This window comes from Copadichromis virginalis, linkage group LG5 (genome assembly GCF_057382275.1).
Source record: "Copadichromis virginalis isolate Kocher_CV1m ecotype Utaka linkage group LG5, C_Virginalis_male_GT1.1, whole genome shotgun sequence".
NCBI lineage: Eukaryota > Metazoa > Chordata > Actinopteri > Cichliformes > Cichlidae > Copadichromis > Copadichromis virginalis.
In genome coordinates, this window is record NC_140622.1 from 25,489,874 (window position 1) to 25,509,156 (window position 19,283).

A 19,283-nucleotide genomic window follows, 5' to 3' on the forward strand; every position below is an offset into this window, starting at 1 on the left:
TTTCTTTATTTTTACTACTTTCTACATTGTAGATACATGCTCAAGACATCAAATATATGAAGCAGGATTAATGGAATTATGTAGCAAAGAAAAAATAATAAATAACTATAAATATGTTTTATATTTTAGATTCCTCAAAGTAGCCATCCTTTGCTTTGCTGACAGCACTCCAAACCCTTGGCCTTCTCTCAATGGGCTCCATGATGTAGTCACCTTAAATGGTTTTCACTTCACAGGTGTGCCCTGTCAGGGTTCATTCGTGGACTTTCTTGCCTTCTTAATGGGGTTGGGGCCATCAGTTATGTTGTGCAGAAGTCAGGTTCGTACACAGATGACAGCCCAATTTGACAACTGTTACAATTCATATTATGTCAAGAACCAATCAGCTAAGTAAAGAGAAATGACAGTCCATCATTACTGGGGTCAGTAATGATGGACTGGGGATTGGAGTCATTACAGGACAATGACCCCAAACACACCTCCAGGTTGTGTGAGGGCTATTTGACCAAGAAGGAGAGTGATGGAGTGCTGCGCCAGATGGCCTGGCCTCCACAAACCTAAACGCAGTCGAGGTGGTTTGGGATGAGATAGATCGCAGAGTGATGGCAAAAGTGCTCAGCATCTCTGGGAACTCCTTCAAGACTGTTGTAAAACCATTTCAGGTGACAAACCTCATGAAGCTCATTGAAAAAATGCCAAGAATGTGCACAGTTTTAATCAAAGCAAAGGGTGGATAGTTTGAAGAATCTGAAATGTTAAACATGTTTTGAGTTATTTCACACTTTTTATGCCTTCAATGAGAATCAACAATGTAAATAGTCATGAGAATAGATACTATTTAGTGTGACTGGTAGTGTGTATATGTATATATAGATATAATGCATTTGAGTAAAACAACATAAGGAGTGCATGAAATATGATGTATTTAAACAAATGTTATTGTTTGATATTGCTGATCACAGATTATCAAAAGCATCTGAGATGGACCATCACTGGGTTGCAACATCATGGCTGAGTGATGTTGGACTGCCTCAGTACTCCCAGACCTTTCAGTCTCACTTGGTGGACGGACGAGTGCTTAACTCGTTGAACCGCAGAGACCTGGAGAGATTTCTCAACATCAGTGACCAGTTCCATCAGACCAGTCTACTTCTGGGAATCCAGCTGCTGCAGATGCTCAGCTTTGATAAAGAGGTCAGACTATATGATAACAGATTCATGACTGGCGTTATTCAGCAATCTTTCTTCGATCACTGCATGACTTTCACTCAGCTACAGTGACAAAACTACATGCTTATCTGCGGTAGCTGGAGTCACACAGTAGCTTGTAATGCTCCATTATCTCATTGGCCTCTGCCACATTAGTGCTTGCACTGCTATCTTTGTGTGGTGTTTTTAAAGGCCCTGCAGGCACGGCGGACAAAATGCGAGCACCAAAACCGGGATCCCATTGTTTGGACATGTCACAGAGTGATGAAGTGGATCAGAGACATTGACCTCAAGGTGGGTGGGGCGGTCAGTGATGGCATTCCCCTCTGCGCTGGAGATTTCTTTGCCAGACTGGAACCAGATACCGCAAAGTATGGGTTTTTAAGAATCCCTCAAAAATAATGATAGCTTTGTTTCTTTGAAGCCTCAAACCACTGAAAGAATACAGAAGAATAACAGTAGTGTACACTCAGTAATGGGGAATAGACCACACAGCGTGAGGGTTTTTTTTTTAGTTCTGCAATATACCGACATACTTATTTTGGGCAACATGTGGTGAACACTTATTATGACCCACAAAGACAAACCAAAACTGTTTTTAAAAGCTTTTTTGTTGTGTACTTGTAATTACTACCAAATTAAACGTTAAGACCAGGGAGCGATTTCTGCAAGGTTAGTTATTTTTCAGCTAACACTCACTGATGAGCACACTGAGCAAACTGCATCATCTTAATCCAACGCTTCTCTCTTGCGTTGCTCAGGAGTTTGCAGACAATCTTCAGGGTAAAGGGATTCATGGTGCAGTGATGGCTTTGGATCAGTCTTTCGACACAGATGCCATGGCCAAAGCCCTGGGCATCCCCAGCAACAAACACATGCTTCATCGGCACCTGTATGAAGAGATGAAGTCACTCGCTGTCCCTCTCAGGTAGATTAAAAGTCCTACTTGCATACCTTCATATTCTATCCTGTAAATACATTTGTATGTATATATTCTTGGATGCAATCTCCAAACAACAACGTCTTGTAACACCTTATGTTTATAGTAATACCGAGCAGGAGACTGAGGTGATTGGTTGTTCCTCTCCTGTTGCTGTTAACCGTTTTGCTGATGAGAGGATGTCTATAAGAAGATCCGGAAAGGTATTAGACAAACTTTATAAAGACTGAAATGTGCAGTGCTGTGCAGATCCTTTTTGATATGTCACATGTTTAGATATATACTAAGTATGTGAGTACACTACAATAAGAAAAGAAGAATCAGTAGTTGGCTACTAAAGTCTTGTGGTCAGATTCAAACTGAGGATTCTGATATAAGACCATCATAAACACTAATTACTTTTTAGCTGATAATGTTTTATAAACAGGCAAATGTCTCATCTTTAAAGAAACTCCATATTCTGTTTTCAGCCTTTTTGATTTTTTTTCCAGAGTCCGCTGAGGTTACGAGCAAACAGCCACTCAGTGGAGCGAAGTCTGGGCTTCCACGGCAGCTGCAGCTCTCTGCCCAGAGAGGCCAGAGTTCAGGCGGTTCCCCGAGCCAAAGGCAGCCCGATGCACACCTACAAGAGTGTCGAAATCACCAACGTCTGAACCAGCTTCAGCCATCGAGATCTTAACCATTGTTTACATTTTTGTTGTGTTGCAGTTGTTTACAGCTGAGAAACACTCACACTGAGCCACACTAGAATTATAGGAAGAGAATGTCTTAAAGGGGTATGCCACTCGATTTAGTAATCTGACATCTTTAGAGAAGCATTTACTGAAGACAAATAAACTTTATCATTGTGACCTGATGGACTTGAAAGGAAGATAACTTAATAGCTAGCTTCATTTTTTATTTTAATTTATTTTTAAACTACGTATTCCAAGACTTTTATATATTATTGGAAAAATCATACCGGTATTTGTATGATAGATGGGAAGGCTTAAAACAGGCTTCACACAGTTATATAATTGAAATTAGTGCTCTTTTAATGCCTTATATTACACTGGTCCATATGATCTTCACAGCACTGTTACTATTTATTACTGCTACTTTTTAACATGTTTGTTTTTTTAAGCTGCAAGTGAAAAACTCTGTTAATGACAAAAGAAAAGTTGTTATAACTTACTTTCAGTGTAAAGATACAGCACATATCAGCTGTTATTCAGAATAGATGAGGGCCCTGTTCTTCATACATGGCTAACCCAGTTAACCAGACATGAACACTGGATTTGTTGACTGGATGTTTCTAAAATCACAGAAAGCTGTACAGAACAGAGACATCTGGAGTGCGATTAAGGTGATGTGTTTTTTTTGTTTTGTTTTGTTTTTTTGCAACTTACAAAGTGCATTTAAATTACCAATCATACGTCAAAGGACTGTAAATTAGTATTCAGTTTTAGAGGCATTCATAGGTGTACTACAAGAGCTTTGAGATGGTTGAAGACAGCTATTTTGTTAGGTACACGTTGTTAGGTTCAGCTGCTTAGTAACACAAATATTTAATCGGCCAATGACAATCCCAGTGGCTCAGTTCATTTACATAGATGATAGACATGGTCAAGAGGACCTGCCAAAGCATCAGAATGGGGAAGAAAGGTGATTTCATTGACTCTGAATGTGGCGTGATTGTTGGTGCCGGGCTGGTTTAAATATTTCAGAAACTGCTTATCTGCTGGGATTTTCCCAGTCATCCCTATCTCCACAGTTTACAGAAAATGGGCCAAAAAAGAGAAAATATCAAATTCGTGGCAGTTTTCTAAGACGAGAAGCCTTGCTCATGTCCAAGTAGAATCAAAAATTGGTTGTAAACCCAATTTACAACCAAGGCATGCAGGACAGCAGCCATGCTGAAGACTGATTCCATGTTGGGACTTGAACCTGTGTCAACTTTGTGGAAAAAACAGAAATCCTACAACTGCTAGACCATACGGGACTTAAATGAAGAAGAGAGAGATTATTTTCACGTGAGAACCCAGATAGATAGATTTTGTTTGATATTGTGTGTAATAATAATAGTTTTTGGACAATAACTTAAGAGAAGAAGCTAATGAGATGATTCTCAATTCTGCTCTGACATTCAGATGGTAGGGTCAGAATTTATTATAAAAAATATGAAAGCATGGATCCATCCTGCCTTGTATCAGTAATATCAGTGACGGTGGCGTAATGGTGCAGGTGCATATTTTCTTGCCACACTTTCAGCCTCAGTACCAGCTGAGCATCATCTAAACTCCACAGCCTTCCTGAGTATTGCTGCTGACCATGTCCATCCCTTCATTCATGTTTAATATTTCGTGTTTTGTCTCTGTGAAACTGTTAAACTCCTGAAGAATGGCAGTAAAATACAAAACCCAAAGGTTTTTCTCATCTCTCTATTTTGATCTACCTCGTCACCTTCTCCCGAATCGCCCTGCCATTGACTCAGAAATTGATCAGAAGCCAACTTCAACAAAGTCTTACTTCCTTAAATGCATCTGGAGGAGAGAGGAGGCCCAGGCCTGTCCTTTGCAGAAGCCTTTACAATACTTGTGCCATAAAAAAAAAAAAAAGCATGATGCTTAACTTGTCATGCAATGCCACTTTGGTCATTACCACTGTTACTATCATCTGCCAGAGATCATAACATAAAATGGCAGGCTGTAGGAAAAAAAAAAAGAAAACAATGAACTGACAATGAAGCTGTGCCACGTATCGTATTTAATTGGGATCACTGGGAAATGACAGGTCAGAATGTTTCCAGTTTTTGTTAAAAGCCTATTGTCTCAGCTCTCTCTCTGTTAGTGCAATCACATGCTCAGCATTCAGCCAGTATTATGCCTCTCCATAACTTTTCCCTTGAACTTTTATTTGGGATTAACAAACCAATCCTAAAGGAGGCTGAGAGAATCAGATTAGATTGACGAGACTAAACCAGCTTCTTGTAACCTGAAAAAAGTATTTTAGCCTAAATTCCTTCAGATTGAAGAACAGGGCCCTCAAGTGCCATCAGCTCTAAATGTGTAAGATGATGCTACTAAAAACAATGACATGTGAAGTGTGTGTCTTCTTCTGACAGTTGGTATACCCATAATTATGTTTTTTTAATGTAAAAGATGATGCAGTGTGATATGTAGATAAATCTGTGGAATGTAGGATTAAGAATGTGGTAATGTATAAAGACTCCACATATGTGTATTGTGTGAACTGTGAGGAAGGCAAAACTTTGTGCCATTATACTATGAAGTTAATGGAACAGTGTATTCTGTACAGTTTTGGTCGTGTTTTATAATGCACAGCTGTTCCTGAGCATGAGAACACTCATTAAATGCCACCGCTGGGACTTGCACAGAGCCACACCGAGTGTGGCTGAAACCTTGAGGTTACTTCAAATAGCAGAGAACAGGTTTGTCCGTCTCTATCTGGGCGTCTCTTTGACTCACCAAAGCGAAACTGTTTAAGCGGGAAGATCAGACCAGTTCAAACCTGTACAGAGAAAGAAGACAGGGACATGCAATGTATTTGCTTTTAACACATGACATATACATCTCTTTGCAAAGCAGTACAAGCTTTTCATACATGTCAACATGAAAGTGGATTTATTGTAAATTGTTGCATAAAATGTAAGACTGTTATTGTTATTTTTGAGGAGAAATGCATTAAATTTGTGTTAACAAACTCAGAATGTAAAGTTGGTCCAGATGTAAATTATTTTTTCTTCCAAGGGTTTTGAAAATATATCTTTCTGTTTGCATACGACACTTCTGTGTTATCTTAAAAAGAAGCTCAGAATGGTCACATTAGCCTGTTGAGTTGGTTATTATAAGAGCTCGCATCATAAAAAACTATATGGACATTATTCTCATTTATTTTTTATTAATTGCAGTGATCTGACTGACCTTATTCTCTGCTCAAAGATCACCGTATGAGAGCAAGATGAATTTGTGTCACTTTAGCACCAGAAGGTTGTGCCACATCTGGCAAGAAATAATAATAATAATAATAATAATGGATTGCATTTATATAGCGCTTTTCAAGACCCTCAAAGCGCTTCACAATTCTACTATTCATTCACTCTCACATTCACACACTGGTGGAGGCAAGGTACAGTTGTAGCCACAGCTGCCCTGGGGCAGACTGACAGAAGCGAGGCTGCCATATCACGCCATCGGCCCCTCTGGCCATCACCAGTAGGCGGTAGGTGAAGTGTCTTGCCCAAGGACACAATGACCGAGACTGTCCGAGACGGGGCTCGAACCGGCAACCTTCCGGTTACAGGATGAACTGCCAACTCTTTAAGCCACGATCACTCCTGTAAATGGTAGCAGTTTGCATTTAACAAACACAACATGGCCCAAGTATAGACACTACTAGCATGGAAAGGGTTAAAGCTGACTAGTACAAATTAAGATAGCATTATGGCCCATTAGCCATTGCTGTACTACAGGCTGTAGTGCACTCTGACCTCTTGGCGTCTAACCAGAGCAGGTCCCAAGGACCTTGGCACACAAGGCACCTTGGCACCTGCCACTACAAAAGTGTATGAGGCTTCACATTTAAATATTTCCTTTAATCCCAGTAATTATCTCAAACTAAAATCACTGGTAGTGTTAGGGATCTCCTCTATCACTGACCCAAGATATGAAAAAAAGACACTTTCTAAACTATAGCTGACAAAAACGACCGCACCAACAGCTCTTCTAGAGCTTTCATTAGGATTATTAGGATTTTCATAAGGATTTAAATAAATAATTGAATCCCCTGAAGGTCATGTGATAAACGGCCTTTTTCTATAAAGATACTCTCTTAGGATCTTATCACGGGAGCTCATTTTCTCTTTTAGATACCAAAGATACTTTGACAAAGCATGTAGTTACTTATACTTACTTGAATAATCAGGCCCTACCTTATTTTAAGCTTCCAGGCCCCTCTGCAACCATTAGTTATTATTCATTTCTGTCTTGTGTTCCTCCTCATACACAACCGGTCTCGGCAGATGGCTGCCCCTCGCTGAGCCTGGTTCTGACAAAGTTTCTTCCTCTTAAAAGGGAGTTTTTCCTTCCCACTGTTACCAGGTGCTTGCTGTATTATCTTACAATATAAAGCACCTTGAGGCAAGTGTTGTTGTGATTTGCAGCCATATAAATACAATTTAATTAAATGTAAACAATAAATATTTATAAGCAAAATTATGAGTTCAATAAATGCACCCTTAATAAATTCACCAGCAACTAAATAACCAAGGTTTGCTTATTTTTATTTTTACAGAACATAAATATTTTACTCTGGGCTCTGAAATACTGTCTAATTCCTGTAAGACAATAGTTTTATTGTTCTAATATCTAATTGTGTGTGTCTGTAATTAATACAGTTAATACATCCTACATTAATCGTGTTGTACAATACAATTACTTTATTTCAATAAGCTGTTTCTGGGCGTCTCCTTGTACCACTAATTTATTCCCGGTGGAGGTTTACTTGAGCAGCACTAGGACCAAGAGGACACGGGCGCATTTTACAACAGGGGGTGGCGAGGTTTCACTACGCTTGGAATTTGTGCAAAGTTCTTGTTAACTCTGTTTTTATCTGCAGCGGTAAACATTGTGTTGATCAATTCGTCTGAGATTTAAAAACTTTTTAAAAGGAAAAAAAAGTTGAACCGGCCCTGAATTGCTGCGTCTATGTCGTCTCCCTCTCTTCCCCTCTGATCTTCCTGAAAACACCTGCGTGAGTCAGGTAACTCACCGATGAAGAGGGAAGTACTTGGCCACTGAACGGTGAAAAGGTAAGGCCTACACTTCAGAGCTAAGCTGATTTACGCTCGTATATACTGTGACCAGGACTGTTATCGATCTAATAGACACAGTACGCGAGTTGTTAATCTTTCTCAGTGTCATTGCGTGGGGTTCAATCCAATCTGACCTGTGTCCGGACACGTTTAGATCACAGAGTAATTCATGTGGGCAGGTCCACCCTCTCCCCTTCCTGCTTCACCAGAAAGCATTACCAGCGTTTTTATTTACTTTGACAGTAGTAATATCGGACTGATAGATTAATGTTACCCACAAAACAGACCAACTGGGCCGGTGTTTATTACCTGATAAGCCGAGTTTTAATGCAAAAAATTTACTGATGTTGAACGGGACACACCCATGCAACACAGCAGGCCTGCAATGTAGAGAAAATGAATGACAGCGTTGGTCTATATGTAGTCCTCTTTTGCAGCTGTCACCTTCTTTTCGTCCTTGATCATGTGTGTTTAATAACTGACGAGGGGAACACCAGGACCTGGTCAGATACTGCATCCATTCAACAATTCTTAATAATCAAGTCATGAATATCAAAGTGGAGATGCAATCATTTCAAAAGCATTTATTCAAGTTACAATTCAGATTCAATCTGAGCAATTCAAATTGAACTTATTCAAATTCAGTTTCTGATGGCACAGATTTCTGCCCATAGATATGGTTTTGTGTCACACTGCTATTACAAAAAGAGTACACATTTGCTTTAAATGAAAAATGCTGTTTGTTAAGTCACTGTTCATCCCATCACATCAGCAAAGTGCCCTGAAGTGTACACTCATATGCTTCTCCACCTTTTATAAAATGGATGTATCATATCAAAGATTAAATCACAGATTAGAAATTTGAATTAATCCACACTTCTAGGCCAGAAAATGAAATCATGCAAAAACAGTTACAAAAATTATTTACTATATATGTATGGTTTTTTTTTTTTGTTTTTTGGTTTTTTTTTGTATTTTTTTTTTTTGTAAGATATTCAAATAGCCAAAAACATAAGGACTAATAGATGATGAATGAATTGGCGCCAAACCAGTTAATTAGTAGGTAGCTATCATTGGTCGATATCAACTATTTTCTGATTCACTGGTATCAGTATTCATAACAGCCGATAAGTGAAAACTAAAAAAAAGTAAATGAGAGACAAGAAAATGATCTTCAACCATGTTGTACGTGTTGACATTTCATATTGTTCATCAGGGGACACTCTACAACTTCCCCGTTAGCAACACAGGTTTGAAATTCCACAAAACAACATACAGCTCATAGTGTAATGAGCACATAAATGACTACACATAACAAATGTTAGGAAAATTATGTTTTGTCTTTCTTAAAAAATTGGTCTGATAATGATCAGAATAATAAAATAAATCGCCAAATATTGGTATCGGCCTTACAAATCCTGTATCAGTCAGGCTCTAAACTGAACGCTTTTGCTTTCGTGTATTAGTCTTAAATGGCCATTGTTTGTTCAGTGACTATAGTTTTCTGTTAGGTGGTTACTCTGCAGCATAATGAAACTTTATTTTCAGTGTTATTATCATGATTAATTAAAATGATGCATGGCTTTTACTAAGGTGCTGTAGGTGCATAAACACTACAAATGGCTCATTTTAGCCAGTTGGTAGGTGGTTGCTAGACAACGTGATGAGGTCATAGTATCTGATACAGCTAAAAGCCTTCAGGGGCTGAATAACTACCAGTATGTCAGTTTTGGTTGCTCAACTCTTGATTGTATAAAGGTATGTGGGCAAACAAACAAACACAGATTTTTGTACATTAGTGTGATGTAAAACTGCAGGGGGTTTTTTTTTCTTCTTTTTCTTTCTAAATTTCAGTTACTCGTGAAATGTAAATTTCAGTAATCTGTAGTCTAAACATCTTTCTTTTTCTGGTTATTTTGCAGCCTTCCCAAGGTTTCAAACATTTGAATCTTTAAATATTTATATTTGAGTTCAGTCATTTATTTCTGGTTTAAATAACTAAGTATACAATTACCTCCTCTAAGAAGTTTTGCCTTCGTGGTAATAGTTTATATTACTGAGTAAATTCCCAATACTGTTGTTTGTCTTGGTTTGGCTTTATTTTATATTATTTATTAAGAACTGTTTTCATTATTAATACCTTGTAAAAGTGAATTAACCTCTTAGGTCCTGGCATCCACATCTGTGGACATCACGTTTTGGGTTATTTAGACCAAAATACTCAATTTTGCTCTACAAGGGCCTGATATTCACTTACGAGGACATCATACTGCTACTGTTCAAACTTTTAAATGAATATCCTCATATGTGGCTCTTATTTTTCTTAAAAACAAAAAAAGGTAAACAAAACAAAACTGGTAATTCTTTGTTTTTACATTCATCGGGCCCCAATATGCCCAAATATCAAAGTGAAATTGAAAATGCATGCCGTGGAAGAGTTTGGGTCTTAGGAGGTTAATTGTCTTTAGAGTAATATGCCCCTGTCATATTTAATTTGTAAATACTAAGCTAACATGCGTAAGCAGCACACCCCATGAGTCAGCAGATTTTAGAACCACCTTTAATGGCATTAACTTAAAGTAAACACATTGTCTTCAACTTTATCACCTCTCACATCCTTCAGTCTGCGTATTTGTTCATGCACAGCTTGCTTAAGATCCCACCATGACATTTCAAGCAGGCTAGGGTCTGGACTTTGACTGGGCCACCGCAGCACCTTCATTCTTTGCGTTTTCAGCCATTCTGTTCAAGATTTGCCGCTGTGCTTGGGATCATTGTCCTGTTGCATGACCCTGTTTCAGCAGCACTTTAGCTGTCAAACAGTTGGCTTCATGTTTGACTCTAGAATATTTTCTTATACAGAGGAGTTGATAGTCAACTCAATACCTGCAGTGTCCAGGTCCTGCGCCTGAAAAACAAGCATTCAGGGCCACTTTGGTTTTGCTTTCCAAAAGACGTTGTTCCAGAAGTCTGTTTGTTCAGATGCAAATTTGCAAACCTAAGCTTTGCGGCCATGTTTTGTTTTTGTTTGTTTTTTTTTAAAGAAGAGGCTTACTCCTGGCAGCACTTTCAAACAAGCCATTTAACATTTTAACGGAGACCTGTGAAGTTTGAGGTTTAAGTCGTGGGTTTTTGCAGGTTTTTTTTTTGTTTTGTTTTTTGTTTTTAAACATTGCATAGTCCCCGTTTGGAATGAATTTGCTGAAACGTGCACTCCTCTTAAGATTGGCAGCTGTCTTGATTGTTTTCAACTTGTGATTGAAAATTGATGGACTTAAGATTGTTTGGAAATAACCCTTATAACCCTTCCCACACCGATGACATAGAACGTTATTGCTACTTATGGTGTACTTAGGCTGTGAGCTGCTGCTTTGGCATTTTGAACAATTTTTTGGTAAATAAATAGGGACTTGGTGTAATAAGTCATGTGTTTTTTGGTCATCTGAGGTTCTATTTATCTCATTTTAAGACCTATTAAGGACCAGATGATATGTAAAACCTTACAGTTGAACTTACTTTTTCCCCTGATTGTATATGAAAGTGTTCAAAAGTTGCTTTAATAATTAGGGAGATGTCTGTCTGGTGTGCTTAAATATACAGATAGGTGACAAAATTAAAGCGAACTCTAACATAAAATGTGTTAGCACACAATCACATGCTCAGAGAAATGCTTCATTGTGTCTTTGGATGGTTTCTAATGGAACACCAAGATTTTCTTCTATCTGCCGTTTTGATGATGTTGGTCGAGATCGATTAGTGACACCTCCCACTGATGTCCCCAGATCTCCCACTGGGTTGAGATCTGGGGACAGTGAATATAACAGTATTTACATAATTTGCATTCTCATCAATCAATCAATTCTGCTATAGACTAGGGGGGTAACTGTCATCCAGTTAGAGATCATTCCCAACCATTCCAGGGACAGAAATATTTCATCATAGGATACAGATGAGAACTTTGAGTAACAGTGTGTTGATTTGCTGCGACCTTTGGATTCTAACCATTCCAGCAAACATAACAGAGCCACCGAGTGCCCTCTCTACAGGTGTCAAGGCATCATATCTTTTAAATTTGTAAGCCATCTGTATGAATGTGTGAACTATAGTGGCTTTACAAAGAACATTTACACCAGTACAACCTAAACATTGCTACTTACAGGTGTAGAGCTTAAGTAGATGATGTCTGCTATTTTTAAGGGATATTTTGAGTAGGATGTCATTACTTGGACATGCTTGTGAACATTCAATTACGGCTTTAGTTCATAATCATCTGCACAGGTCACGCTTATGTACGGCTATTACAGAGGAGCAGTCTGCGGCTATGGTTTTCATTCTGGAAATTTGGAGCCAACAATGGCATCATTTTTTCAGTTATGTGCGTTTTGGGTTTTTTTTTTTTTTCCTCTGGTTAAAGAGTAAGGTTCACAAATGTTGTTTGGCAGGAAAGTAATTTAAAATGCATTTTATTCTGTAGGTGTTCCTGGTGTTACTGTGAGATGTTTATCTGATTCTAATTTTATAAACATTCTTTATTCTGTTTGATTCTGTGACCATTACAAAGATCTTTTGTGTCACTTTTTTATCTTCATCCTTCCTTCTCTTGGGTTGGTGTTTGTCATGTTAAGACATGTGTGGAACTACCAATGAACTCTTTGTTTTCCTGTAACCTGTTTTGCACCACACCTGACGTTTTCTTTTAACCTGTTCTCCTACTTTCTCATGCAAAATGTAGCCTCAGCGCCTTTTTTTGTTTTTAAGAGTATAGCGTCTGAAACCGGTTCATGGATACAGCGAGATAACACTCAAACTGTCATTTTAACCTTTTGTTCTGGAACTGGTAATGGTTTGTTTTATTGACATGGCCCATCTCGTGTGATGCGTGTGGTGCTCTAATAGATATGGACTCTTGAGCCCGTTCTTACCCTGGAAAATCAAAATCAGCTTTATTGGCCATACTAGAAATTAAGCTTAATGTACTTAACAGAATAGACAGACAATACAGACAGAAGCACCATGACGCAGGCAATAACAATGTGGTAATCTTAGAAACTTGGTCACAAATTGAAAAACAAATTCAGATACTGTGATCTAAATCATTTCCTACAGAGGAGGTAAATTTCTGGGGGAGTGTTGGGGTAGATGGTGTCTGCTTGTGCAAACTGAAAAGCCTCCCCCCCCCCCCCCCCCCCTTGCAGGTTGTTTTGCAGGTATGTGTTCCAGTCGGGGTATATGCGGTGACAACGGCCGTCCCAACAGATCCCCCAGCTCAAGGAGCTCTGGTTCAAGCGCCCACTATGCCCTGTGTGCCCTTGGAGTGGGCGTCATTGCCCTTGGCATTGTCATGATTGTTTGGACTGTGATACCTGGAGGGGATTCGGGTGCCTCTCCAAAACCATCAGGCAACTCCACAGGACCTAATAACAACGGTGGTGGTAATAATTCAGGAGCCACAAAGACCCCAACAGTGGCCATGGTGCTTGTTGGAGTTGGGGCACTGATGCTGATCTTGGCCATTGGCCTTGGTTTAAAGAGCAAGAAGAGAGCTCAGGATAGAAGGAGTGAGCCTGTGACCACAGGAGTCCCCTTTATGACTCCGATACCAGAGGAGCCTCAGCCGTAAGTGATAACGTTTGGTTCTATTTTTATTCCTAGATCATTTATAAATGTTAGGATTTATAAATGATATGATAATGATGTGATATGTGTATCCAGAACATCTGTTCATCCCTTGAGTTTTTTACCTTTTTTACGCTGAAATGATTCATAGGTCACTATTTAAGTAGCTTAACACACAAAAACCCTCTAAAGTTTGGCTCCTTTGAAACTAATGAATGAAACCTGAATTATTTCTAATGGCCAGCAGGTGGCAACTCATGTGATTTAAACAAAAACAGAGAAAAACATGCTTTTACTACTTTGTTGAACTCATTAAAGACTATTGAGTTTATTTTGTGGGCCTTTGCTGTTTCTTATAAATTTCTTGGAGCCACAACAAGAAGCTTCTTTCAGACAAAAAGTAACATTGACAATCTACTTTGGCGTAAACAGCAGACATCGGCACCGCTTACCTAGTCAATATACTAAGATATTAAGCAGATAAAACACAAAGCTAATAAACTTAAGAGTTTATGGGGACCAAAACAAAGCTGAAAAAGATGGACACAAACACGAATGAATGCCTGTATGGTGCCTTTTGAAGGTGTCAATCGGCAAAAGGTTGTTGACAGCTTTGGTTTGTCATCGCTGTGTTTTTGGGGCTCCTTTTAACTGTCGAAGTTGCCAAAAGAAGGCTTATAAAGTGTGTCATTTACAATGATTTGTCAAAACTTTTGTCTCTTTCCAGCGACCCAACTACATACAACGTGCCAACCTATGAGGAAGTGGTCAGCAGCAGTGAGTACCCCGTACGTCAGAGTAACCTTCGGCAAAGCACCTCTCACCTGCCGTCCTACGAGGACATCATAGCTGCGGTGGAAAACGAGGGAACAGAGCCCGCTAACAACACGACTGACGAAACCCCTGTTAATGATCAACCTGCAGCCGCTGAGCCTCCATCTGAACCCGCTGGCCTTACATCTAACCCCAGTATGCCAACCCGCAGTGCTAGTCGAGCCAGCCGCTTGCTCCGGCCCCTCCGAGTGAGAAGAATCAAATCTGACAAACTGCACCTGAAGGACTTCCGCCTTCAAATCCGCACCCCCACACAGAACCCAGTAACCATTGAACCCATCACTCCTCCTCCACAGTATGAAGATAAGATGCCTGAATTGAAGTAGGGCAAGCGTTCTACATCTATCTTAATATGCGTTTCTAAAAAAAGGAAAAAATTAATGTAACACTTATGAATTTAGTGGATTTATCGTAACATTTCTGGAGAAAACGATGTGAAAGGTTTGTGTTAAGCAGGTAAATGCAGTAAGAACAAAGGGGCCACACAAGCCCACTGCTGAAATTAGAATCTTGTTCTTTACCAAAAAGCTCTGAATTTGCATATTTATGCTATTATAATTCATTATTAGGTATGTGTGAAAGGATCCGCTTTCAGATTTAAGTCTGTTGTTTCTAACAATCATGTTATAATTTATGTCAAACAGAGGATAGTCTTTCAATTTTATTTATTAGCCAGCTGTAACATGTTTTTCACCTTTCCAAGACTTAATGTTATTGCTGTGTCTTGATTCTGGTTTGCTTTGAAGTTTGGAGAAGTTGAAATTACATCCTACAATTTAACGGGAGAATCATTATTATTTTTAAATCATGCTATGTTTAAGTATTCTAAACTTAGTATTTGAATATAAAATTAATGTGTGTGTGTGTGTGTGTGTGTGTGTGTGTGTGTGTGTGTGTGTGTGTGTGTGTGTGTGTGTGTGTGTGTGTGTGTGTATTTTTTTTTTTTAAACTCCAAGTCTTAAGGTAACTTTATCCTTTAAGACAAATGTTAAGAAAGGGGAAAAAAATATGTGTTGGCACATAACCAGAAGAAAGGTTTTGGCTATTCTGGTGATGTATCATTTTATTCATTGTCTCTTAAAGTGTTGAAATGTTTAGATCTCTTTAACTCTGTTGTATTATTTGTAAAAAGTGAAGAATAAATTGTTTTGTTTTTTTTCTATTTTGTTTAAGTTTAACTTTATATTTTTGTTTCAAAATGTCCGTAAAACAAGTTCAGCATGTATTTAATACTTGTGTAATGTCAACATTTAGTAAATGTAGTTGCTTTTCTTAAAGTATGACGATCCAATGTTAGGATGCAGTTTAATTTTCCTACATTTGCTTGGTATACGTTTTGGGGGGGAAATAACATGCCCCTACTGTAATTCGACTTTTGATTAATAAAATCGAATGGTGAATGTTTTGACCTGCTCTTTTCTAAAATGTGTCAACATGACCATCCCCCTGAATATTACTTTGTGCTTTTGCATCTTAAGTTTGGCACCCTCCAGTGTTTGAATTTGGTCATTTATTCATTTCACAGTTCGTCATCTTTTTGCACCTCAGTCTGTTTGGTTTTTTTGAAAGCCGGTCCGAATCTAAAAGTAATTATAAGTGGAAATTTTTAAAATATTTGCTAATATGAGCTGAGGTGGGCAATATAAAATCGTATTGAAAAAATATTACATTAAAAATAAAAGTTGTTATTTAAGTAAAAACAGCTAAAATCAGGAAAAATGTAGGTATTATTGTAGGCGAGTGTTATAGCATTATTTAAGTTAAACTTTCACCCATACCAAAATGTAAGCATTAGCCTTCAATTAATTTGAACCCTAATTGTTTATTGATCATTTCTTTAAGACTTAAATTGCTATTTTTCTGGATGATTAAGTTAAATGGCTGATTTTTCTTTTTGTTTGTTTGCTGTTTTGTAACAATTCTAGAAAAAAAAATTTTATTTTATTTTTTTGTTAAATGCCCAACGCAAGTACCCAGAGCCTAAACTGGCATCTTCAAATCATGTTTTTTTTTTTTAACCAATAAATTATTTATAAAGAAGAAAACTAAGTGAAAGTATTGAAAGGAACTGCAGGATGTGAAAAGCCAGAACAATGACATATTTCATTTCTTTGTTTTTTTTCATAATTGTATAATTGTCAAATTAGCTGCTAATCACTGATTTGATTGTTTTATATCTGTTAAGCCATTTCAGGAGTTGTTATGGCTCCTTTGTCCACCCCCTGCAGCTCCCTGTGAGAAACAATATAAAAACGCCAATATGGAACTTTTCATTTATATTTGCTAACATCTGTTGCTATTTGTTGTTGTATGTAGGTCAGAAGGTTGGTTGCTATATGTAGCTAACAAAAAAGGATTGCCTCATGTCAAAAATAAAAACAGCCTTTTTTTCTTTTTTAAAAAGAATCCATGTTTCCAATCCATATTTTCTCCCTCCACGCGTGTTCCATTTTGTCTACGATAAAAACCACAAAATGTAAATTTTTATTATTGTAGTGCTTTCATTTAATTTCTTTATTTATGGTTTTATTGTATTCGTGCTTGTCAATACATAATAATAATATTTGCCTCTATAAATAGAGGGGAAGTATGAGATGACATATACATACTGTACTTGAGTCAAAAGCTTTAACCCTGAAATAGAACTTCACATCAGTTTTTGAGATTGACCTTTTTGATGGTGATGATGATGACATGATTATTCATGTTCAAAGCAGCTGCAACTGGCAATCATTACAAATGTGAATGGTTATGCTGACTTTGTGCATTCAGTCATTCAATTGCTGTTGTATCTGTCACCAAGAACATCACCGTACAGGCCAGCGAGACACCACGGATGATGAAAGATGCAATGTTGAAAGTACAAAATTACTCTTTAACTCTGGCAACATGGTGCATAAAGGTACCAAAGCACCATCACTAGAGAATACAGAGTTTCTTCAATGACCCTATGAATACCAGACAAATGTAGCAGACTATCTAAGACATCCCAGACAATAAAGCTGCTCCTGTGAGAACAATACAACCTTTCTAAATGAGCTCAACAAATATCTTGGGAGGTTCAAGGCACTCAGCAACACACCCGTAAAGAAAAATGTTCCAGTTGCTGATGAGCAGTCCGGAAGACCTCGAAAGGAGTGAACATAAGTAGCAGGCCCTGAAGACATACCTGGTTAGATGTTTAAGGAATGCAGCAACCAGCACACCTTCAATATGTCACTGGATCACAATGTCCTACTGTCTTGTTTCAAGATTGCTGCCATCATTGCAGTACCTTGAAAATCACTTGTTTAAATGATTTCTGCCCTGTAGCACCCACCTTAAAGGCAGCTGGTAAAGGACCACACTGTTTTCATTACAGTTTGCTTACTACCCAAATCACTCTACAGAAGACGCCATCTTCTCTGTACTACATCTCAGCCAAGCAAATGTTGTTTGTGGACTTCATTTCATCGTTTAAGATCATCATTCAACAGCATGAACATGCTAAACTAGTTCCCATGGGCCTCAGCACCCTTATGTGTAAGACTTCCTCACCAAGAGACCTGACCAGACTGTAACTTCATCTCTTTGAGCACCAGCTCTCCTCAGGCCCGTGTCCTGAACCCCCTGCTAACCCATGATTGCTGTCCGAGATTCACATTGTAAAGTATGCTGACAACACAGTGGTAGCAGGTCTCATTCAAGATGACAACAACCAGGCCTACAGAGAGGAAGTGAACCAACTGAACCAGCACACACTACTTGGCTCTGAATGTCAAAAAAACCCAAAAGGGGACTATCTTTGACTTTAGGAGGAGCCAGTACAGTCACATGCTATTTCTCATCACCAACAACACAGTGGAAAAGATGAGCAGCATCAAGTTTCTGTGGATACAGATAACAGACACCCTGTTCTGCTCTCTTGTAAAGAGATCTCAGCAGCGCCTGCACTTTTTCCCACCGGTTGAGGAGAGCTCACCTCCCCCCTCGCATGCTCACCACTTTATATAGAAGCTCTATAGAGAACTTACTGACCGCATGCATGTCTGTGTGGTCAGGAGCCTGCAGTGCCTTAGACTGGAAGTCCCTGCAGAGAGTGGTGAGGACACTGGAAAAGATCACTGGGACTCCACTTCCCCACATCCAGGATGTTGCGCAAGAGCGCTGCCTGACCAGAGCAAACAAAGTCACACGTGACCACTCCCACCCCCACCATACACTTCCTGCTGGCCTCTGGGAAGAGACTCGCAGGATACACAACAGAATAACTGGATTCTGCAGCTTCTTCAGCCAAACCACCAGGCTGCTCAACTTTCAGTAAGCTCCCCCACCACTGTCGTACACATGCACACACTCATACAGTTGTTCTCAAGACTATGTTCAACATATGTTTGCAAAATATACATCTAATGTGCATTATATTTTTACTTCTATCTTATTCATTATTTCCTGTTAAATGAATGTGTCACAATGACCCATGTCAGAATCACCTGCTGTTTGAATTCTAAGGTTAGTAACTTGTCAGGAATAAAGTGATTTCATGACTGATAAAGGCATAAAATGTGAACTTGATATCACTAAGGTCATTTCTAAAATAAACTACAATCTAACTAATAATAATCTATTAGGTAATAACAGGAAAGAAGAACGAACTTCTTCATTACTGTTTTTTAATAGAATATAATCAGTATACACACACACACACACACACACGTATATATATATATATATATAGATATAGATATAGATATATAAATGTAAACTGCACTGTCCAAAACCACATGACTCTAACAGTAATAAACAATGTGAACTGCCATCTCTTATGTAAAACTGCAAAATACCAACATCAGACCATCACTTAAGTGTTTAATGAGACAGTTTTTTCCTTTT

General features: G+C 38.5%; 2 protein-coding genes across 3 annotated transcripts in view; both read left to right on the plus strand.

The window, feature by feature from the left end:
• Nucleotides 1-4,798, plus strand: part of kaznb (kazrin, periplakin interacting protein b) — a 139,973-nt gene extending 135,175 nt beyond the window's left edge. For both annotated transcript variants that reach the window (XM_085456980.1, XM_085456981.1), the window contains 5 exons: nt 963-1,194; nt 1,402-1,503; nt 1,971-2,137; nt 2,256-2,352; nt 2,641-4,798. In XM_085456980.1, coding sequence (XP_085313106.1) covers nt 963-1,194; nt 1,402-1,503; nt 1,971-2,137; nt 2,256-2,352; nt 2,641-2,802 — 760 coding nt within the window. In that variant the 3' untranslated portion in view covers nt 2,803-4,798. The remainder of the gene's footprint in view (nt 1-962; nt 1,195-1,401; nt 1,504-1,970; nt 2,138-2,255; nt 2,353-2,640) is intronic.
• Nucleotides 4,799-7,677: 2,879 nt separating this feature from the next.
• On the plus strand, nt 7,678-16,817 carry tmem51b (transmembrane protein 51b). The gene is made up of 3 exons (XM_085456982.1): nt 7,678-7,958; nt 13,157-13,577; nt 14,305-16,817. The coding sequence occupies exons 2-3, from the start codon at nt 13,171-13,173 to the stop codon at nt 14,735-14,737; spliced, it is 840 nt and encodes a 279-aa protein (XP_085313108.1). The 5' UTR covers nt 7,678-7,958; nt 13,157-13,170; the 3' UTR covers nt 14,738-16,817.
• The last annotated feature ends 2,466 nt before the right edge of the window (nt 16,818-19,283 follow it).